The following is a 23,487-nucleotide window of genomic DNA, read 5'->3' on the forward strand; positions in this document are numbered from 1 at the left end:
GTCCCATCAATACCGAATGTATTGAGAGTTTTTAGCATGAAGATCTGTTGAATTTTGTCAAAGGCCTTTTCTGCATCTATTGAGATAATCATGTGGTTTTTGTCTTTGGTTCTGTTTATATGCTGGATTACGTTTATTGATTTGTGTATGTTGAACCACCCTTGCATCCCAAGGATGAAACCCACTTGATCATGGTGGATAAGCTTTTTGTTGTGCTGCTGGATTCGGTTTGCCAGTATTTTATTGAGGATTTTTGCATCGATGTTCATCAGGGATATTGGTCTAAAATTATCTTTTTATGTTGTGTCTCTGCCAGGCTTTGGTATCAGGATGATGCTGGGCTCATAAAATGAGTTAGGGAGGATTTCCTCTTTTTCTATTGATTGGAATAATTTCAGAAGGAATGGTACCAGCTCTTCCTTGTACCTCTGATAGAATTTGGCTGTGAATCTGTTTGGTCCTGGACTTTTTTTGGTTGCTAGGCTATTAATTATTGCCTCAATTTCAGAGCCTGTTATTGGTCTATTCAGGGATTCAACTTCTTCCTGGTTTAGTCTTGGGAGGGTGTATGTGTCCAGGAATTTATCCATTTCTTCTAGATTTTCTAGTTTATTTGCATAGAGGTGTTTATAGTATTCTCTGATGGTAGTTTGTATTTCTGTGGGATCGGTGGTGATATCCCCTTTATCATTTTGTATTGCATCTGTTTGATTCTTCTCTCTTTTCTTCTTTATTAGTCTTGCTAGCAGTCTATCAATTTTGTTGATCATTTCAAAAAACCAGCTCCTGGATTCATTGATTTCTTGAAGGGTTTTTTGTGTCTCTATCTCCTTCAGTTCTACTCTGATCTTACTTACTTCTTGCCTTCTGCTAGCTTTTGAATGTGTTTGCTCTTGCTTCTCCAGTTCTTTTAACTGTGATGTTAGGGTGTCAATTTTAGATCTTTCCTGCTTTCTCTTGTGGGCGTTTAGTGCTGTAAATTTCCCTCTACACACTGCTGTAAATGTGTCCCAGAGATTGTGGTGTGTTGTGTCTTTGTTCTCATTGGTTTCAAACAACATCTTTATTTCTGCCTTCATTTCGTTATGTACCCAGTAGTCATTCAGGAGCAGGTTGTTCAGTTTCCATTTAGTTGAGCGGTTTTGAGTGAGTTTCTTAATCCTGAGTTCTAGTTTGATTGCACTGTGGTCTGAGAGACAGTTTATTATAATTTCTGTTCTTTTACATTCCTAGCACCATGTTTTAAAACAGCTTTCCTTTCCCCAATGAATCGTGTTGGCACCTTTGTCAAAAATCAATTGACCACAAATGCAAGGGTTTATTTTTTGACTCTCACTCCTGTTCTATTTATTTATGTGTCTATCCTTTGCAAGTACCGCACTATCTTGGTAACTGTAGCTTTACAGTAATTTTTGAAATTGGGAGATGAAAGTCCCCGACTTTATCCTTTTTTTCAGAGTTGGTTTGTTCTAGGTATTGTGCATTTTCATATACCTAAACTCCTGTTTTTGTAGATGAGAACATCAAAGTGCCCAGAGAACAAGTGGTTTAAACAGTGTCTCAATAATTTTGTGCTAGCCTTCTGACATTTCAAAACTCACTCCATGTGATGATGGCTCATTTATGTGACTCTACTTTACAAACTCAAAGTAAACTATATCCAGCCTTTCTAGTGATCGTAAGCACCCCACCTATTTCTATCAGAGATCCCACAGTCAGCAAGATCCTGTCCTCTCTATCTCCACCTCAAGTCACCTGATATCCTTTCCTGTCTCTTATTTTTCTCCACTGGCTGTTCCCCTAAAATCTCCCTACTAAGCTTAGATCTGTTCCATGGCATTGAATTAAGCATTTGGTATATGGATCTGGTGTTTGGAAAAGTACTTCACTTTGCCAGAAAAGTTGCTACTTCAAAAACATTGCACTCTAAGAGTCACATGTTTCAAATGAAATTGTTTCCAAGTAGCTGAAATCTCCTGGAGTAGCACAACTAGGGTAGCTGGTGTGTAGCAGCCAGTTATGCTCATAGCTTTTTATGAGCATTGATGTCTGAATATAGCCTGTTTCTTCCAAGTCTGGACCAATATTGGTAGCAAGGAGAAATGGAAAATTTATCTGTTGATAGGATACTGAGGCTTCAAAGGGGCCCAGGAACACATTTCTGTGTTTGCATGGGATACCAGTTACATTAACTGCTATCCAGTTACCATGTAGCATGACTCCTCTCTCTAAGAAGGCATTTGAGAAATAAGATAGTTTTCCTTCCTGTCTTTCTCCACCTTTTATCTATATATCATTCACCCTCTGCTTTCTTAATGCTTACCTCCCTGTAGTAGCCGCCTTAAGAACAAGATGTGGTATGGCCTTCTGGGAACCAAGGAACTTTTGCAGCGCTCTTACAGGAAACTGGAAGAACGAGTGCATTTGGAGGTTAGTGGAAAAGGGGGTAGTCTTTCCTGGGTATAGAGAAAGGAAATCTCACGGCCTTGGGAATACCCTATATGCTGGTTCTTCCTGAGCTTTAACTCTGTGATCCTCACAGCTCATGGGAGGAAGGCATAAAGATAGATTTCCATGTAATGGAAGAGAAGACAGAGCCCTTTCCCCATCTCTGTAAATGTTCCTTCATGTTACTATCTAAAGATCCAGCTAATGAGAGCTACTCTTTTCTTTCAGTGTGATGGAGAAACCATCTCCTTGCCAAACCTGCAAGGCATCGTAGTGCTCAACATTACCAGCTATGCCGGAGGTATCAACTTCTGGGGAAGCAACACAGCAACCACGGTTAGTATGGAACAAGGAATTGGGAGGGAGAAAAGCATGATCCCACTAAGGTCTCTCAGAAGGAAGCATTGTGCTAACTGAAGTGAAAAATGAACAATGGGAGAAGAGGCTGAAAACCTTTATTAGCAGCAGCTGTATGATCAGTTTTTTAGGCAATTACCATCCAAGAGCAGAAAATTCAACCGAAGACCTCAGGATAAGGTCAGTTCTTAGGTGTTGCCTGAGCTTTGGATTTTCCATTCCTCAGGTCTGACAGATCCTTTAAAGGCTATCTAGACCACGCTTTTTTTTTTTTTTTTTTTTTTTAGACGGAGCCTCGCTCTGTCATCCAGGCTGGAGTGGCATGATCTCAGCTCATTGCAACCTCCACCTCCCAGGTTCAAGTGATTCTCCTGCCTCAGCCTCCCAAGTAGCTGGGATTACAGGCACCAGCCGCCATGCCCAGCTAACTTTTGTATTTTTAGTAGAGACAGGGTTTCGCCATGGTGGCCAGGCTGGTCGACCTTGAACTTTTGGCCTCAGGTGATCCACCTGCCTCGGCCTCCCAAAGTGCTAGGATTACAGGTGTGAGCCACTGCACCCAGCCAAGGCCATGCTCTTTTCTCCAAGGAATTCTGTCAGTAAAATCTCCTGGGAAGCTGACCATGACCGCTTTACTCTGAGTTTACCCAAGAAGGTCATAAGGCCGATAAGACTGGCCTCGAGGGTTTATGATGCTGGATTGGACAAGGAGGGAACTGGCTAAGAGTTCAGTATCCTTTTCCCAGATTGGCTTCCTGACCTCATCTTTTTTCCTTTTAATAATAAAGTGTTTCCTCTCTTCATGAGCTAGAAAAATTCTCACCAGGAGCCTTTAAACATGCCTTCTTGTTATAGACAGGGTGGGATTTCTCAAGGGTGGGAAATGTGACACAGTTCTTCCTCTTCAGGAATATGAGGCTCCTGCAATCGATGATGGGAAGCTGGAGGTGGTGGCAATCTTTGGCTCTGTGCAGATGGCAATGTCCCGTATCGTCAACCTGCATCATCATCGCATTGCCCAGGTAGGCAGGAGCTGGGTGGGTACCAGGAAGGCGCTGAGTTTTTTGGCTGCTACCCAGGATGTGGGATAGTCCCAGGAATTAACTGAGTATAAGAATGCCAGGGTGGAGTGAGCAGGTTATCTGGTGGGCAGTAAAGTGCTGACTGAGGTTGGAGGCAGAGGTGGCAGAAGCCAATGGAGCAAAAAGCCCATAAGAAACAGGCATTTCTTCCTGGGATGATCTGATTCACATCCTTTCCAGTCCTGCTTCAGATACACATTCAAGGCCATAACTATGAGATTATCAGATAGAGTTATAGCAGTTGCCTCATTTTAATCTCCCATTCTTCCTCATTTTCTCTGGCAGTGCCATGAGGTGATGATAACCATTGATGGTGAAGAAGGTATCCCAGTGCAGGTGGATGGGGAGGCCTGGATTCAGAGACCAGGCCTTATCAAGATTAGATACAAGAATGCTGCTCAGATGCTGACAAGAGATCAGGTAAGGGGGAAAAACTTGTCTTGGCCTCCTATCCTGCCTCATCCATAGTCACTTGAGTACTGAATATTTCCACTCAAGCGTAATTCCTCAAAGGGAGGTCTGTGTGCCTCTGGCATCAGAGTCACTTGAGATGCTGGTTATAAATGCATTCTTGGGCCCCACACCAGACCCACTGAACCACATAGGGGTGCATAGTTTCCAGGAACCCAAATTTGCCAACAAGCTCCTCAAGACATTCTGATATATACTGACATTTACAAACACTGTCCAAGAGAGTGAGACAAGGAGCTTCCTCCTCTGGTTTTGGACAAGGTTATCCTCCTCTCTCCACTGCAAAGAGAGCTAAAGGCGTCAGATGATTATGGAAAAATCTCCTTCAGCAACAGATTCTGCATTGAATATGGTCTTTAGGTATCTCTAAGGTTCCTTAAAATGCTGCATTCATAAATGTCATCCACTTCAGCTAAACTTTCTAAAGCTTTTAAAGGAGCTATTATTGATCACATATTCAATGCTTGGAGATTATCTTGCACTCTAACCTGTGAAAAGTCCATAGAAACAGCAATAGAGAAGGGAAGAGAAGTCCAGTTTATAAACTGCCTATTCTGTGCTAGGCATTTACGTTTCTCTCACGTAGGTTCTCTCCACAATCCTATGAGGTGGATACACTTACTCACATTTTACAGATGAGGAAAATGAGAACCAGAGAGGTTAAATAATTTGCTAATGGTCACACAACTAGTAAATGACAGAAACACGATTCAAAATTCAATTAAATATGTCTGGCTCTAAACTGCATCACCACATATTGCCTACATTTGGCAAAGAAGGGAGCAGGAAAGGTGCTCCACTCTCTTGTCAGTTGTGATGCCTTCATATGGGAGCTTCTAGGAAGCAGACATGTGTCTGATCTAAGCCTGGTGTCCCAAAACCCAGCATACTCAGAACAACAAAAACTAAACAGGCATAGCCCAGAAGAGATGGAATAAAATGATGGATACTTGTATAGGTATATAGATGGGTATGACAGAGGGAATGGACAGGAGACCCTCCTTCCCCTTTACCCACTGCACCCACATACCCATTGCCCACAAATTTCAGGCTCACAGACAGATCTGTCATGTGCCCTAGTAGCTACAGCAATCATTAGGATATGCCACTGTATTCATCCCCAGGACTTTGAGAACTCAATGAAAATGTGGGAGTACAAGCATACTGAAATTCAAGCTGCCCCTCAACCCCAACTGGACTCCCAGGACTCTCAAGAGAGCCTCTCTGATGAGGAGTATGCCCAGATGCAGCACTTAGCTCGGCTTGCAGAAAACCTCATCAGCAAGTAAGTGGACTGGCCTAGATACAGGGCTGAGAATCCCGAGAAGGCATAGGGAGAAGAAGCCAGTTTGTGTCTATTGGCTACTAGGGAGCCTGGCCTCGGAGAGGAATTTAGCTTAGAGCTCTAAAAATTGAGTAGGACCCTCACAATCCAGGCAGGAAATATTCTTTGTGCTCAGCAATAAGCCAATTTAGACATCTCTCATTAGACCAGGGATGAATTTGGATCTTTTGATGCTGCTCCAAACCCAACAGAACTAAAACTGTTTACCCTTGCCCTTAAATATCAGGAGGGCCTTGGAGTTCCTAGAGTCGGCTGCCCTCCTCTGTTCTAGCCTTCTACCTTCTCCAAGTTCCCAGTATCTAAATTCAGGTGAGACAAGGATGGGTAAAGGTAAATACCTAGAGAAGAGTAGAAACATTTGCTAGCATAGATGGCTACCTACAGAAGAGCAGAAATAACAGGAGGAAGTCATGAGTCCAAGTCAGGTACCCAGGGCTTTTACTTCTACCCTTACCCAAACCCTCACCAGCGCCCCAGGCCAGAAGTCCTTCAGAAATCCTGGCTCATCTATTTGTCCTTGCTTTATTACAGACTTAATGACCTGAGCAAGGTCCACCAGCATGTGTCTGTCCTCATGGATTCTGTGAATGCCAGCGCTGACATCCTGAATGATATATTTTATGGCCAAGACAGTGGCAATGAGATGGGCGCAGCTTCCTGTATTCCCATTGAAGTAAGTGGAAAAGGAGTGAATTAAGGAAAGACGTCAAACCAGATAGGAAAGAGGATGAAAGGGAAGGAAGCGGAGCCAGAGGCTGGATGGAGAAACTGGGCAAATATGGCAGGAAACTGATGGATAGAGTGGACAGGAAGGCAGGCATTCCTTGACTTGTTACAGATCCAAGGTGGCTGCTGGGGGAAAACCACAGCAGATTTCATCAGCCTGAGAGCTAGCCCTCTTCCCTGATTGCCATCCATCCCACCAGCCTCAAGGGAGAAATGGACAATGAATGACGAGAAACTTGTACTTGGGCCTTCCTTATCCCAAGTAGATCTCTGTATAATCTGGTAAGGGGACACTTGTTTTTGGAACTAGAACTTCTGGGTGCCTTGGTTTTCCTCTTGAGGGAAAGGTCCATATCAGGCAGGACACTTAATGTTAAATGTGTCACCCCATGGCTTTGTCCACTGCCAGAATTGTTAACTGATGCTTTTAAAAAGTAACTTTAGTGCTAGGCAAAAGATATAATTGTGTCAGGGCCTGATTACAGTTGCAGGAGGCCTGCAACTCAAGTCCTGAAGTTGCAAGAAGAGAGATGGTAGGCCCTAATTCCACCTGCCCTGGAATGATGGTTTTGGCCTAGGGACAACAAGTGGCCTTAAATTTACCCTCTGGTTTGCATATTTCCTATTTTCCTATACCCACTGCAATCAATCAGTGATGCCAAAGCCAAGCCATGCTCTGCCACTTCACATAGTACTACACAACTACTGTACCAGCAGTTGTCAACTGGCACTGGTTCTGATTGGTTGGTGCTCATGCTGTACTAGTTGTGCTATATTTTGAATAATGCTTTTTCACCTATAGCCACATCCTACTAGCTTGCTTCTACATTCCCACGGAGAAGCCAGGAGAAGCCAGCTGCATGCTTACTAACCAACAACTCCCCTGTCTTTGTCTTTTTCTCTCCTTTTCTGTTCTTCTCCTCTCAGACTCTAAGCAGAAATGATGCTGTAGATGTTACATTTAGTCTTAAAGGGCTCTACGATGACACCACAGCTTTCCTGGATGAAAAGCTGGTGAGTGCAGGGGGTTGGAGCATGGGAGGGCAAAGTATTCTATCTGAACATGATCATGGTCTTGTGCTTGGTCCAAGGGCACTGGAGACCCGTGGGAGCATTTTGGCCAGGTGCTTGCCTGGAATTCCCTACTGTGTTACCTAGGATTGTTGTTGATTATATGACTTCACGGGTTATGCTAATCCATAGGGACTAGCATACTCTTGAGAGAAAGCCTCAACCTCTCCTTTGGTAAATGTCTTGTGGGTTCAGACCAGGCCAATAAAAAGTAGAGTGTTATCATACTTGATACAGCTCCAGTAGAAAAAGGTGAGCTCTTTTGAACTGCTCTGTGCCTCCTAAGTTTCTATATGCCTCTTTCACCCTATGAGAAGGTGGTGTGGAATAGTGGGAAAATTGGGAGATTCCTGGGTTCAAATCTCAAATCTGCCACTTACTAGCTATTAATATATTAGTTTCCTAAGGCTGCCATAATAAAGTATCAAGAACTAGGTGTCCTCAAGCAACAGAAATGTATTTCTCACAATTCTGGAAGCTAAGAAGTCCAAAATCAAGGTGTCAGCAGGGCCATCCTCTCTCTAAAACCTGTAAGGGGTCCTTTGCCTCTTTCTAGCTTCCAGTGGTTTTCTGGCAAGCTTTGGTGTTCCTTGTATTGTGGATGCATCACTTCAATCCTCTATCTTCACATGATGTTCTCTTTGTGTTTCTCTGTCTTCACAAGGCCATCTTCTTATAAGGACACGGTCACATTGGATTGGGGCCTACCCTATCCAATATGATCTCAACAACGAATTGCATCTGCAATGACCCTATTTCCGAACAAGGTCACATTCTGATGTACTGAGGATTAGGTCTTCAATGTATCATTCCTGGAGGGACACAATTCAACCCATAACACTAGCTGTGCAACTTCACCTCTCTGGGTCCTAGTTTCCATATCTACAAGATAGGAATTACAATCCTTACCTCTCCAGCATGTTGTATATTGGTACCTATCAGCGCCTAGCACATACTAGCAGCTTCATAGATGGTACATTTTATTACTGCCACGGAGAACAGACTGAGGCTCCATTTTTGAGCTACGAGGCTAGTTGCATGTTTCTCAGAATGCAAAACCCATAGGCATACTTGGTGAGTGTGTTCTGATGAGGTGACTAATTATGATCATCCCACTTTAGGGTTGGCTGGTAAGGCCCTGAGGCAGGTGCTGTGCTTGCCTCTCATCTAATTAAGGTTTATTTGAAGAGGGGCTTCTGAGTTGATATTGCAAGAAGTGCATCTATTTCCTCGTTTCATTTGCTCATCTAACTGGCACACTGCACAGGAGGCAGAGTGGCTAAGGCAATCAGGTCAGGCTGTCCCAACATCTGAGCCCCAAGCTAGTCTTTCAGCCTCAGACAACATCAACAGAAGTACCTTCTATATATAGGAAGAGCTCAATGGCCTTGCCTGTTTGGGCAGCAGGAAATGGGTGAGTTTGGTCTCTTGCCACCATTCAGACTTTCCTGAGACTCATGACCTGAAAATTGGTTCATACCAACCAACAACCCAACTTGAGCACATACCACACTTGAGAAGTCTCCCACCTCATAGGGCCTGGCGAGAACTTCAACACACATACACATCCACACATCCAAATGTGGCCAAGAAGCAGGCAGCAGCTAAGAATGACCATGTATCTCCAGAAAGGCTGTCCTAGAGGTGAGATGGAGATACAGCTTGTTTCATTTGGGTGTTATTCCTCCCCTTGAAGAAGGAGGGCAGTAAGGAGCCCAGAGTTAGCAAAGGGAAGTAAATTGATGACGAAGTGAATCCCTCCCAGTAATTCCCACTTCCCTTACTTGGCACACACATGTCCCGTCCATCTAGGGCAATCTTTGTTCCAGAGGTGCATAATCTTGGAAATTGTTTTCTTAAGTTACTAGTTGAAAAGCAAAAAACATTATTTGTCTGCACTGACTTGTTCCTCCCTCAGTATCCCATCGTGACTGACCATAACCTCCTACCCTGTGCTCCTCTCATTCACATGCCACCCATTTGTGACAGCCAGCAAGGCTCGACCTATGGCTGGAGCAGCAAGTGGCCCGTGCACAGCAAAAAGCCACATAAGTGCTAGATTAAAAGTAAAGTGCATGCCGGGGAGTAGAGGTGAGGCCAGGTTAGGTGGGCTGTAAGCATGTGAGGGCTGGAGATATCTGTGCCCACCTGTTCTCCCAGCTCACTACTTACTGGATTGTGAACTATCTCACCTGTGTTGATGTTCTAGAACTTGATTCTTCTGAGTCGAAGATGGTCCCAAAAGAATCCATTTTAAGTCTTTCATGGACTGTACAGAGTTCATCTTGTGGGCGCTGGGGGTTACTAGGGAGCACTTAAATTTGCTTCCTAAACCTGTGGGACAAGCCATCTAGAACTCATTTCTTAATTAGTAAGAGTGATAGCTGGGGGCTAAAGCACAGCCAAGGGAGACAGACCCTCTTTTCCAGGAGGAGAAAGTTGAGCCAGCCTCTCTGTAGCTCTCTCCTTGCTTCACAAAACAACCTTTAAATTACAGTAAGCATGTAATAAAGATTCCCTCAGCATCTGGCCTCCCCATATGTCTTTGCTAAGACAGTGTTGTATAGAGGGTAGGTTATATAGTTAAACAGACCTGGATTCTGTCTAGCTGTGTGATCTTGAGCACCAAACTTCTTGGAATCTGTTTTCTCACCCGTGGAATGAGAACAATAGTACCTTGTAAGGTATTGTAAGGCTACCAGGAAGATGGGACAAAATTGTGTATGTACAGTGCTTGGCACACAGTATATGCTCAAAACTAGGTAGCTTTTACTTAGGGGAACACTGGGATGTCTCCAGGGACTTCAGGTCAACAGTAGAACCCTTGTCCTGGACCCTAAGCTGTAGGGGTGAAGCTCAGTGTTAATTGATACTAATCAAAAGGCCTCTCTGCTTGCAAAACTGTAAGCATGCCCCGCCCCAAGGAGAGCCCCATCATTTGGTTGTTTTCTGGATATTCCTGTTGAGAAAGAAAAGAGCTGGCTATGGGCCAAAGGGATGCAAGTTGGCACCTTGTAGTCTCTTGGTCACTAGCAGGGACTGGGAGTAGGGGAGAGTGTAAGAGTCTACAAAAGTGCTAGGCATTGGACACTCACTCTTTTTCCTGTCTGTACCAGCTGAGAAGTGCTGAGGATGAGACCGCACTACAAAGCACCCTGGATGCCATGAATAAGGAGTTCAAAAAACTATCTGAGATTGACTGGATGAATTCAATCTTTGTTCCAGAGGTGCGTAATCTTGGAAATTGGGAAATAAAGGGAAAGAGGGATTCTTCCTTAGTGCCCTCCCTTCCAGTGTGGGCCAGGACATGGTGACTGTAGTACAGGGTGTCCAGTGCTGGCTTTCAACTGAAGGTTACTGGAGCGTCCTCCCTCCCCACCTCCCCCTAATCTCTTCATCATAAATAGATAGGGTAAGGCAGAAAACATGTAGAAAGATTAGGCAGCTGTGGAAAAATAACCAGAAAGAAGACTCATTCTGTAACAAGAGATGATCAAGAAAGAATAAGCAAGATAGGTTTTTTCATGTGTTGTTTTCCTGGCTGCAAATTCCCCCTCCCTGCTCAGCACCTGCTGCCAGGACTGAACTTCATCTAGTTCATACTAGTATGGCCATGCCAGTTGTTCACAGCCAATACTTGTTCTAAATGGTTGGTGCCCAGGCCATACTGGTGGTTAAATCTTCCAAATATTACCTCTCCCTGCTGCTTTCCATCCCTCCCACTCTGGGTTTTCTGGCAACAAAGTTAATCTCAAAATTGTAATTTACTGAGACCAGTAGTAAAACAAGCACACTTTAGCAGGCCTGAGCTGGAATTACGGAGCCTGCATGATCTGCACAGCAGAGAGCCCACATTCATAATTAAGAGTTATGTTTAGAGAACCCTCTTTGCATTCCAGACAGGGAAGCAGCTGGGCTGGCAGGCAAGGGTCTTCCCTATAAGAAGGTATTTGGCCAAGGGCAAGTAAGGGCTCACCAAACTATATGCCTGAAGGAAGAGGTGTTTTTTCCTAATTCATGCAGAGATTCCATGTGAGCTAGCAGTGGCGCTAGCAATCTTGTCCTTCTAATCCCTAGCCACATGAGCTCAGGTGAAATATTTAACCTCTCCAAGCTTCTGCTTCCTCATCTCTGATACAGGGATGTTAATAACCACTTTGCAAGGTTGCTTTGAGAGTTGTATGAGAGCATTTATTAATGCTAGCAAGGCACCTGGCATCAAGTAGCCTCTTAGTAAGGATCAATTGCTTTTCTAGGGCATGCAACCAGTGATGGGGGTGTTTCTCATACCTGGATAGAGAGCAGATCTCCCTGTTCTCTGCAGCCATTCTTGTTTACCACTTTTCCAGGACTCTAGCAATTATCTTTGAATATTAGGCAACTAACATTTCGACCTTCCTCTTGTGGTTTCTCAGGAAAAATCTTCGGACACTGACAGTAGAAGCGTCAGGCTGAAAATTAAGTTCCCCAAATTGGGAAAGAAAAAGCTAGAAGAGGAACACAAGCCTAAATCAGGCCAGAGTGCCCAGAGTTTTATTGGTAAGTCTCCCCTACAGGCAGAGGGGTCATGAAGACTTCCCCCAACAGCCTGGCTACCTCCCAGGAACTTAAAGCCCCCATTAGAAATGTTTGTGGGAATGGTGATGATGAAGGGGGAGGCCATCTGGGAGTCAGCAGTAAGTGATACCAAGCCATATCTTGGACAAGGTGAGAGAAAGTGATATGGACACTGGTAAGGGAAGAACCTATGTGGTCTCCATGATATATACAGAAAACAAAAATGCTAACAGGCGGTGATTTTTCTGCCTGATTCACTCTTAAGAGTCAGGAACAGGTTCTGTGACCTATCTAAACACTTTTGTTCCTGTTATAGTAAGTGTTGAAAAGCAACATATCTGTATGTTTTATTGTTTGAATTTTGGTTCCATTTCTTCTTTCTTCAGAATTGGCCTTAAAGACTATTGACATATCAGTGGGATTCAAAAGAAGGTTCTCTTAGAGTTTTCAGCTGTGCCAATTCTGATGTCCATGGTGGCCCCTCCTAAATTTTGGTCCTAGACAACCCGGAAGCTTGAGAGATGTAGTAATAGTGAACATGGAAAAAAAGGAACAGGCTCATGCCTGTAATCCCAACACTTTGGAAGGCCGAGGCAGGCCGACCGTTTGAGCCCAGGAGTTCAAGACCAGCCTGGGCAACATGGTGGGACCCCGTCTCTACAAAAAAAAAAATAATAATAGGGCATGGTGGTCTGCGTTTGTAGTCCTAGCTACTTGGGAGGCTGAGGTGGGAGGATTGCTTGAGCCTGGGAGGCTGAGGCTGCAGTGAGCTGTCATCATGCCACTGCTCTTCAGCCTGGGCAACAAAGTGAGACCTCATCTTGAAAGAAAGAGGAAGGAGGGAGGGAGGGAGGGAGGGAAGGAGGATGGAAGGAAGGAAGGAAGGAAGGAAGGAAGGAAGGAAGGAAGGAAGGGGAATAAGAGAGAAAGAATAAAGAAGGAAGGAAGGAGAAAGAAAGGGAGAGAAACGAAAGAAAGAAGGAAAGAAAGAAAAAAGAAAAGAAAAAAAGAAAGGGACAGAGGGTAGCAGTTTGTTTTCAAGGAACTAAGAGTTTTGCATGAATGCTAAGAGAGAGAATCTCTTGAATCAAGCTGTATTTTCTCAGGTATGGTCCAACTGGTTGATTCCTTAAGAGTCTGTCAATTGGGAGACTATGGTGTTTGCAAATATTTCTAAAGACTCTGATGGAGTCGATATCAGTTCCATAGATTATCAGGTTCTGAAAATTCATCCCATTTGTCTTTAGCTCACATAGTTTTAGCTGGTTTTCTCTGATGATTCAGAGATGGTTAGTAAAATGGGAACAAACCAGTCTATCTTCTAACAGACTTTTTGCTCTCTTTTGGGTCCACATACTTAGGCATCTGGCAGTGTGCTAACCTCATTATTTCTATACCATTTTTTTCCTCTGAAGGAAGTCTGTGGCACCGCAGACATTGTGAAGATGAAGCAAAGGGCGATGATCCTCTAACACCATCAAGATCTCAACTGTAGCCCTTGAAAGCTGGAAGAACTCACAACATTGAGAATTCTACTTAAAAAACTCTCAAAACCTCAATACAGGCTAGACTAAATCATTTCAGAACAAACATAAGCACCACCAAGAAAGACCCTCCAATTCTTTTCACTAATGCATTTTCCTGGACTTAATGTGGTCTCCTTAGAGGTTTACATTTCCTCATTGGCCAAAGGTTCTTGTTCCGAGTTGTCTTGTTCAGTTCTCCTTCTCTTTGTGCATCTTGAGCAACTATAATATTTATTGGGATAAGCGCTTTATGAATGGCCTGGGATCTATAAAGGATTCAAGGGAGTTCACCTCTTCAGGGAGTTTTGGAATGGTTTTCTCTGACCAGCAGAGAAACTATCAATGCTAAGAAATGAATGAAAAGACACACAGACTCCCAGGGAGATGAAGAGAAGGGGGCAGGCAGGACAGCCAGGCTTGGTTGTGTGTCTCTCCAAATCCCTGCCAACTGCAACTTGCACCTTCAGATCTCTTCTAGCTGGCTCATTAAAATGAGAACTAGATCCTGGGGGCTTGTCCACTTTCCTGTTAAGATGACCATGTGAAATCTCTTCTTGTAGATGTGGTAACTTTCTCTCTCTCTCTCTCAATCTCTCTCTCTCTCTCTCTCTCTCTGCAAACCCTTTGTGTTTTTCCATGTGTGCTTCTATGTCTGCATATGTCCAGGTGGTGCTCTGGTGGCTGGGTGGGCTCATTGGTTGGAACTCACCCTTCATGGCAACCATACAGGCTCCCCTCCTGCTGCCTTGATCCTAGCCTGCATGCCTCCATGGAGTGTTTGCCTGCATTCTTGCTGGAATTTTTAACTAAATGTTTTGCCGCTGTGCTGCAGTATAGATTATGTATAGAGACATAAAGATGTATATATATACACACACACACACACACATATATTTTTAAGAACTGAAAATACAACTCGACCTCTAAGTGACCCTATAATTTATTGTGCTAATCCAGGGATCCCTTCCCACTCCCCCTTACTCTACATAACACATACACCTCTACCAACTGCCCTATTTCTTGGTGGAGCTTCTAAATCTTTTGGTGCATTTTCAGCATCTTAGAGGTGGCTGGGATCTATGGCCCAGCTGATTCTGATGCCCCCTTAAAATTCTGAGCCAGGCCATGGAAAGGGGAACAAAAACACCAATGCCCTAAAGAAGGGGTTTAAGCTGGCATGCTGCCTTTTTTTGCTCTATTTGTCCTAGACTCTTCATCAGCAACTGTGCCCTTCCCCAATAAAAAGACTGTATGGAGCAACCAGGCCTTGAGCTCTGTGACTTAGATGCCTGAACTAGGGACTGCCTGACAATTAAGTCACAGCCTAGGCCCTTCCCCACAAGCTCCATCTTGGCCTCATCTTCTGGACAGGCTGTTGGGTCAGTCCTCAAGTCACCTTCAAATCTCCCATCTTGCCCTTTTCCCTTGAGTACAGAGGGGCATTGAAGTGATCAGAAAAAAACATGGGCCTGGAGAAATGAAGGCTAGAAGCCTCTGCTTTCCTGTGGTTCTTCTTGCAAATTTCTCATGAAAACAAACTATTCCTAAATCGCTCCAAATCCTAATTCACATTTTTCAAAAAGCCTTCTCCCAGTCAGGCAAATCTAATCAAACCCCAATGCCCAGAGAGGTTCTCTCTGGGCAGCCTTGCATCTTCACCCCACCCTTGACTCATATCTTTAGTTAAGTGTCCCTTCCCACTTATCAAGAGAAAACTGGCCTCTCCCTACTTCTCAAACTTAGTGTGCTCAATTACCTGATTCAGTCCAACGGCTGGTTCATTGAGGTGCACAATCCAGATTCCAAGCACTGGTTCTCAACTCTGGAACTCCACCAGCCTAACCCACTTAAACCAGCCACCTGTGCTCCACCTCCGCAGGGGTGAGGAGAAAAATATTAACAAGGGGATAGTCCCCAAATGTCTGATTGCTGTGCCAAACTAAGTCCTAGCTCTACAACTAGAGAAGAAAGTCAATGGAAAAAGACAGAAAACATTTAAAACTTATTTAAGCATCAGAATGTGTTCACTTATTGTACATATTTGAGTAGTGAGTGTGCTGTTGCTGTGTCTTTGGCTTTCTCTGTTATTAGTCTTTCTTCCCAGGAGGAGGTATTAGGTGAAATCAGCAAACTCACCATTGTAGCCCGACTTGGCTCCTCCATGGCTGCATGTGTTAACACCTGCACACACACTCACAGAGTGGGAACCAAGTTGCATTTTCTTCAGAAGAGCTTTTGCCGAAGGGGAAAATTTCCAAATGAGCAAAATTTAGGACAACAGAAGGAAGTCCTGGGAGAAGGTAGCTTTATCTTGGCAGTGACTAAGCAAGGCAGTGTCTTGTAATTATTTTTATCACTGATGATAGTAAACTGTAATAAGACTCCATCTCTTGTGCTTACTTTGCTGCAATAGTTAGGTCTTTGTGCACAGTGATGCTGCTGTTGCTCTGTTGTACCATGTGGATTCCCTTTCACCCACCCTGTCCTCCCACTCTGAGTCAGAATGATATTGAATGAAATGTATTTGGGGCTAGAGTCAGCTCATGGAGCAGAGTTGATAGATGACAAGGCCCAGGAGCAGGTGTGGCTTGCTCAATCCCTCAGTTACCTCCTAAATTGCTAAATTACCAGTAGTTTCCCAAAAAGGAAGATAGCTTGCCAAGCACCTGTTATTGCATATGCTCACTTGGAAACAAAGCAAGAAGTCATCCCTCTCTCAAGGGAGTTGTCGTAGCCCTGGGAATGTGAGCTCCTTTAAGGACTTTGTTAACTGCTTGCAGTAATTAATACAATTGCTTGGGTGGTGGGACCAAACACCAAATATCCATCTCAATTATGTTAGACATCATTAAGACCCAAAGCTCTAGGGTTTGGTTGTATCTTTGGTAGCACTTTCTGATGAATTGATTGGGTAGGCAATTCCTGGCCAGAAGGATAGTGGGGAAGAAAAGGCCAATATATTTGAACTGCCACCAACTGCTTCTGGTGTCATTACTATAGGAGGTAAACAGTTATGGGTCCCGTTCTCCAGAAAGGCCCTGTTCTGTGTCCATAAGGGCGGGGTAAGAATGAGACTTTTTACCTTAATAAAACTGGGCCAGAAGAAACAGTCAGGGTCAACGTCATCTTCCCTCAGGACACAAATGGAAGAATTTTTGTTTCACGAGAGGTGGAAAATAATACCAAAGCAACCAAACCCATTAACACCATTCCATCGTATATGAGACCTTGCTTGGGTATATGGTTTATGGAATTGCATTTGTCTATTTGTCAGCTAATCTGTAATCCATTGTTGTTTTCTGCTCTGTGCTTTTTATTTCCTCAGAGGCCCCTGCGAATAAGCAGCAGGGCCAGGGGCTGGTTGGGGGAGGAAGCTGGGGTAGTTACAGGGTAACAGGAAAAAGCAGGAAAAAAAAAAGGTCCACAAAGTGTGCCTATTCCTCTCCCCCCGCCAAATGGAACACCAGTCCTCAAAGTTAATAAAGTATTGCTTCTTGAAATATTTTAATAAATGGATAAACATAATCAGTGCCAGTGCCTCATCATTTACCTCAGCATAAGGGGAGTTGGATGGTGGTGGAAATGGGGGGCAGGTGGGCTTGGGTGGTCATCCAAGCTCTAAACAAGCCACATGCGGGTCACGATGGCAGGTGAGGGAGGACAGCGGCAGCGCAAACCAAGAATCTCCATCAGGGATGATCATGATACTAAAGGGGTTGCCAAGAAGAATTCTAAAACTTAGCCGCGACTCTGGATGATCCTGTGGGGAAATACATGCCACTGTAATTGTTCCAGGAGCTAATTCTCTGCAGGATACAAATCTCAGTGGAATGCATTAGTTACTGGGGAGGCAAAGTGGAATAGAGTATAGCCCAGACTGTTAAAAAAAATGCATAAGGCACCTTGAAATCTGACAATATAATCTATTCCCCCCAATGCATACATCACATACTCCTCTCCTCTCTAGAGGGGTTTGAGGTGGGAAGGCATATTCTGTTCAAATGCAAAATCAGTTGGGCTCGGCATTAAATACAGTTTAATTTCTGTCACACTAATATTGACCCCAGGGGAGCCAGTTCTTAGTCATGTTTAATAGGTAGGGAACTGAGGCTGTACTAGGCCAGGATTCCACAACATGCTACACTGGAGTGAGAACTTGAGTCTTCTAAATCCTTGATTTTCCAAACTGAAAAGTGTCTTACTTAGAGACAAAACATGTGACCTTCGGGACCACATTTCAGTCTACCCCCATAAAAACTACATTTTTAGGCTTTATGAGGGGAAACAGCCTTGTTGTTGAGGCGCTACCATCAGGGTGGGCCCTGTAGTAATCCACATTAAGAAGTCTGTACTGCACCCTGTAGGCTAGTGAAGGACCATCAGAATTAAATTTTAAGTCTATTTTTCAAATGATCATACAATTGCCCTTTTCTTTTGGTGTAGAGTTCCATGAATTTTAACACATGTAGACATTCATGTAACCACCACCACTATCAGGATACAGAACAGTTTCCACTGCCCCAGAAATCTCCTTTATATTATTTCTTTATAAATCACACCTTAACCCTATTTCTAACCACTGATCAATTTTACATCACTATGGTTTTGGGCTTTCAAGAATGTCATAGAATATGTAACCTTTTGAGACAGACTTCTTTAATTCAGCGAAATGCCTTTCATATTCTTTCAAGATGTCATGTGAATCAACAGTTTGTTCCTTTTAATTGCTGAATAGAATTCAATTACATGGATCCATCAGTTTATCCATTCATCCACTGGAGGTCCTTTGGGTGGTTTCGTTTCTTTGACCCATGGATTAAAGGTATGTTATTTCCAAGTGTTTGGAGATTTTACTATTATTCATCTGTTATTGATTTCTAATTTAATTCAATTGTGGCCAAAGAACATACTCTGTGTTTTCTATTGTTTTTAATTGGTTAAAACTTGTTTTATGACCTAGGATATGGTCTATCTTGGAGAATGTCCCATGTGCACTTGAGAAGAATGTGTATTCTGCCATTTGTTTGGTGAAGTGTTCTATAAACATCAGTTGGATTCAGTTGTCTAATGGTGTTCATTTCTTCAATATCCTTTCTGATTTTCTGTCTGCTAGCTTCCATCAATTACTGAAAGTATAATTACGGATTTGTTCATTTCTTGTTTCAATTCTATCAGTTTTTGCTTCTAGTATTTTGAAACTGTTATTACGACACATTTAGGATTGCTGCCTTCTTGGTGAATTGACACTATCAATATATAACATCATTCTTTATTCCTGACACTTTGCAGTGAAGTCAAGTTTATCTGATGTTAATATAGCCACTCCAGCCTTCTTTTGGTTTTCAAATGGCATTTGTTTTCAGCCTTTTACTTTTAACTTACCTATATCATCATATTTGACATGAGTTTTTGTAGGCAGCATGGGGTCATGCTTTTTTAATCCATCCTGATAGTACGTCTTTTCATTTGTATGTTTAGACCATTTAATGTAATTACTGATAAGACTGGATTGGGGTTTGCCATTTTAAAATTTTCTGTTTGGTATCTGGTTTTTTTTTTTTTTCCTTCTCTGTTTCCCTTTTCCTGCTTTTTTTAGATTATTTGAACTTTTGGTATTCCATTTTAATTTATCTATTGTGGCTTTGACATCTCTCTGTATAATTTTTTTAGTAGGTGCTCCAGGGATAACAAAATATATACTTTTCACAGTCTACTTAAAATCAACATTTTACCACTTCAATTGCAATGTAAAAAGCCTACCAGCATATTGAGCCCTTTGTTCTCTCCACTTTATGCTATTACTGTCTTATGTATTACATTTATATACATCAAAAATCCCATCAAAATGTAATTTTTGCTTTCAATCAACAAATATGTTTTACAAAACTTAAGAGAAGAGTAGTCTATTATATTTAGCCAGATACTTACCAGTTCTGTTGCTCTTCCTTCATTCTGGATGTTCCAATTTCCCTTCTGGTATTTCTTTTTTTAATTTGTATTAATTTATGGGGTGCAAGTGCAATTTTATTACAAGCATAGATAGTGCAGTGGTCAAGTTGGGGCTTTTAGTATATCCATCGACCAAATAATGTACATTGTACCCAAGTATTTTTTCATCACCCACCCTTCCGAGTCTCCACTATCATTCCACTTTCTATGTCCATTTCATTTCTATATGAATAAATTTCTTTAGCAATTATTTTACAGCAGATATGCTTGCTGTGAATTTTCTTAGTTTTCCTTCATCTGAAATTGTGTTTTAAGTTTTACCTTCATTCCTGAAAGTTATATTTTGCTAGATACTGAATTCTGGATTGATCATTCTTTCAACACTTGAAAATTTTGTTTCTTCCTTCTGGTCTACAGAGTTTCTGATGGTAAATCTATAGTCATTCAAATTGTTGTTCCCCTATGCAGTACATAATGCATCATTTCTCTGTTTTTCTTAGTCTTTTTCAGCAGTTTGACTATGATTTATCTATTTATCCTGCTTGAGGTTCACTTTTCTTAAACCTACAGGTTGGTGTCTTTAACCAAACTTGAGAACTTTTCAGCCATTGTTTCTTCAAATATTTTTTCTGCACTGTTCTCTTTCTCCTCTCCTACTGGGGCTCTAATAGCATGATTGATAGACCTTTTGTTATTGTCCTACAAGTCCCTGAGGCACTGTTCATTTTTTTTCAATCTTTTTTCTGTCACATTGCATAATTTCTATTTATCTACCTTCAACTTTACTCTTTCCTTTGTCCCCTCTCTTCTGTTGAGTTCACCCAGTGAGTTCTTAAATTTCAGTTACTGTATTTTTCAATCCTAAAATGTCCATTTGGCTCTTCTAATTCCTATTTGATGAGACTCTATAGCTTAACATTTATATTTTAACATTTGTTCCAAAAGTGTTTGCAATTGTTCATTTGAGTTTTTATGGTAGCAGACTTAAAGACTTTGTTGGATAATTCCAACACCTATATCTTTTTGTCCTTGGCTGTTGTCTTTTGCCATGCAAGTTGAGATGTCAATGGTTCTTCGTATGCCTAGTAATTCTGGAGTATATCCTGGATGGACATTATAAAATTGTAGATCTGGTTTAAATTTTATGGAAAATGTATGTTTGCTTTTGCAGTCAATTTGATTAGGTTCAGGACACAGGTTTCCATCTGCCTTCCGTGGGTTGAGGGTTCAACCTCAGTTTTCTAAGCCTTTGCAGTGCTATCTGGATCTGTCTGCTGTGTATGTCATGAAATGGTCAGTCTAGAACCCAGATGGGTGTCTGTCAGCTCAGTTCTCAAATTATTTAATATGCTAATTAGGATCTGGATCAACACACGTACAGGTTGAGGATACACACCAAAGAGTACATTAAAAAAAACTTTATGGGGTTACTTTCCCAAGCTCCTACTTCTCCACATTCTCCCCAGTACTTCCCAGTTCCTAGTACTTCCCTTTCAGTCCACTAGTCAGAAACTGTTCATGTCTGCAATTGTGCCACGTCTGGAGATAAGCATTGGGAGAACAGAAAGAGAAAAAAAATCAACAGAATGTGCTTTGCTCTCTTGGGGTCCATCTCTACCTCAAATAGAGATCATGGGTCCATTCCCTGAGAGTATTGGTTGTCGAAGGCTCCCATTGCTATCATTGTTGCTGATGCTGTATGATTGCCTGAGGGTTGGGATGTGAAGGAAGAGAGAAATAAAAAGATGGAGATTTCCACCTCCCCAACCGCAAGCTTTAGGAATTCCTTCTCTCACTTCTCAAGCCAGAACTAGAAAGCTTCTTCTGGAGCTTTCTGTCTGTACCATAGTGCTCCCTTCAAGGTTTCTGACTGGATTAAGTTGCCAGAGAAAAAAAATGTGGGAAACTTGCCATGAGTTTGTTGCTTCTTCACATTCTGCTGTTCTCCAATCTGCTTGCTGCTATTTACTTTTCAGAATTCTCAAATAGCTGTGACATGCATTCTTTCTGGGTTTTATGATAGTGTTCAGTGGGAAACAAAGGGTAACAGATGCTTAAATATCTTACCCAGAACTGTAATCCTAAAATTGAATTTTAAATAAATCTTTCTGGTGCTTGTATGGAAGGTGAATTTGAAAGGAACAAGATTGAAGATAGGGAGATCATGTAGGAAACTACCACAGTAATCCAGGCAGTAGAATGAGATCTCAAACCTGGGTAGCGGTAGGAGAGATTCTCTATGATGAGAATGCCAATCCAAGAAATATTTGGGAGGTAAAATCAGCAAGACTTAATGATGGCACCCTCTTATAAGGCCATAATTGAAACATGGAAGTCCAAGACATGAGTGGTCAGGCTTTAAGTTAGGAATTGAAGGTAAAAAATCAGTATGATTGAATAAGAGATTATTAGGGAGGGAAAAGAGAGCCCAGATGAACTCCTGAGTGTCTGGTTTGGGTGACTAAGTGGATGGTGATCAAGATACAGAATATAAAAGATAGAACCATGTTAGCAGAAAGAAAAAATTCGCTTTTGGACATGTTCAGTTTGAGGTAACTGTGTGACGTTCCGGTAGACATGGACAACAGAAGACAAATATAAGCCTGAACCTAGGACCACAGATTTGAGCTGAAGACCAAGCCTCAAAAGTTAATGGCTTGGTGGCACTTGAAACTATGGGAGTAGCTGAGATCACTCAAGGAGATAAATCAGAGAGCCAAAGTTGGAAACCAACAGAACACTAAATTTTGAGGGCAGATGGTACAAAAACAGCCTACAAAGAAGATAGAAAAGGAAGGTCAGAAAGATGACAGAACTAGAAAAACCTAATGGCCCAGAAACCAAGAGGCTAGAGAGTGCCAAAAGGAATGAAAAGACACCAGTGTCAAAGGTAGCAAAAGGGTTCCAGTAAGATAAAGCTCAAAACTGTCGACTAGATTTGCAAACCAGAAAATCATCAATGTTTCTGCTAAAGGCCCATCAATGAAGTGCTAGGGGACAAAAGCTACATTACAATGGGTTAAAGGACTGAATGGAACATGAGTTAAGTAGAAACAGTGAGTCAGTGTACTTAAAAAGAAGCTTAGTACAAAAAAGAGATGAACTGGACAGCAGGTGGGAGGTGGATGCAGATGAAGAGTTTTATTTTGGTCGGGCACAGTGGCTCATGCCTGTAATCCCAGCACTTTGGGAGCCCAAGGTGGGTGGATCACCTGAGGTCAGGAGTTCGAGACCAGCCTGGCCAACATGGTGAAACCTCATCTCTACTAAAAATACAAAAAAAAAAAAAAAAAAAAAAAAATTAGCTGGGAGTGGTGGCATGCGCCTGTAATCCCAGCTGCTCGGGAGGTTGAGGCAAGAGAATCGCTTGAACCCAGGAGGTGGAGGTTGCAGTGAGCTGAGATTGTGCCACCGCACTCCAGCCTGGGTGACAGAGTAGGACTCCACCTTGAAAAAAAAAAAAAGGTTTTATTTTGTTTTGCTTTTCATTTTGTATGCATGTGGCAAGAGTGTCTTGAGCATGTTTTTAAGCTAGAAACAGAGATTACAAAAGAGGAAGAGGATGAAAGTACAGAAAATGGTGGCAGGGAAAAGCAAGGGAAGGGCTAAGATGAGGGAGAAAAATTGATGGAGAGAAGTCCCAAGGTAGTTGAGTTGCTTTGAACAATAGGTGGGTCAGTCCAACCTTTAAAACAGAAAATAAAGATACTTGAGATAGGTGAAGAGGTAAATATGTCTGTGGGGAATGAAGTAGGAAATTGAAAGTGATTCAAGACTGATGGCTCAATCAAAAAATACTTAGGATATACTTAGGAAAAGAAGCACAAAACTTATATACTGAAAACTACAAAAAACTGTTGAAACGAACTAAACATGACCCAAATAAAAGGAAAGATATCCATGTTCATAGACAGGAAGATTTAAGATGGTTAAGATGAAAATACTCCCCAAATTG

General features: G+C 42.4%; 1 protein-coding gene across 1 annotated transcript in view; it reads left to right on the plus strand.

Moving 5' to 3' along the window:
* Nucleotides 1-17,108, plus strand: part of DGKK (diacylglycerol kinase kappa) — a 108,673-nt gene extending 91,565 nt beyond the window's left edge. The window contains exons 19-28 of the mRNA XM_007991730.3: nucleotides 2,334-2,430; nucleotides 2,677-2,784; nucleotides 3,714-3,827; nucleotides 4,173-4,307; nucleotides 5,483-5,643; nucleotides 6,235-6,376; nucleotides 7,357-7,443; nucleotides 10,617-10,727; nucleotides 11,916-12,039; nucleotides 13,473-17,108. Coding sequence (XP_007989921.3) covers nucleotides 2,334-2,430; nucleotides 2,677-2,784; nucleotides 3,714-3,827; nucleotides 4,173-4,307; nucleotides 5,483-5,643; nucleotides 6,235-6,376; nucleotides 7,357-7,443; nucleotides 10,617-10,727; nucleotides 11,916-12,039; nucleotides 13,473-13,552 — 1,159 coding nt within the window. The 3' untranslated portion in view covers nucleotides 13,553-17,108. The remainder of the gene's footprint in view (nucleotides 1-2,333; nucleotides 2,431-2,676; nucleotides 2,785-3,713; nucleotides 3,828-4,172; nucleotides 4,308-5,482; nucleotides 5,644-6,234; nucleotides 6,377-7,356; nucleotides 7,444-10,616; nucleotides 10,728-11,915; nucleotides 12,040-13,472) is intronic.
* The last annotated feature ends 6,379 nt before the right edge of the window (nucleotides 17,109-23,487 follow it).

Source organism: Chlorocebus sabaeus, chromosome X (assembly GCF_047675955.1).
Source record: "Chlorocebus sabaeus isolate Y175 chromosome X, mChlSab1.0.hap1, whole genome shotgun sequence".
Taxonomy (NCBI): Eukaryota; Metazoa; Chordata; class Mammalia; order Primates; family Cercopithecidae; genus Chlorocebus; species Chlorocebus sabaeus.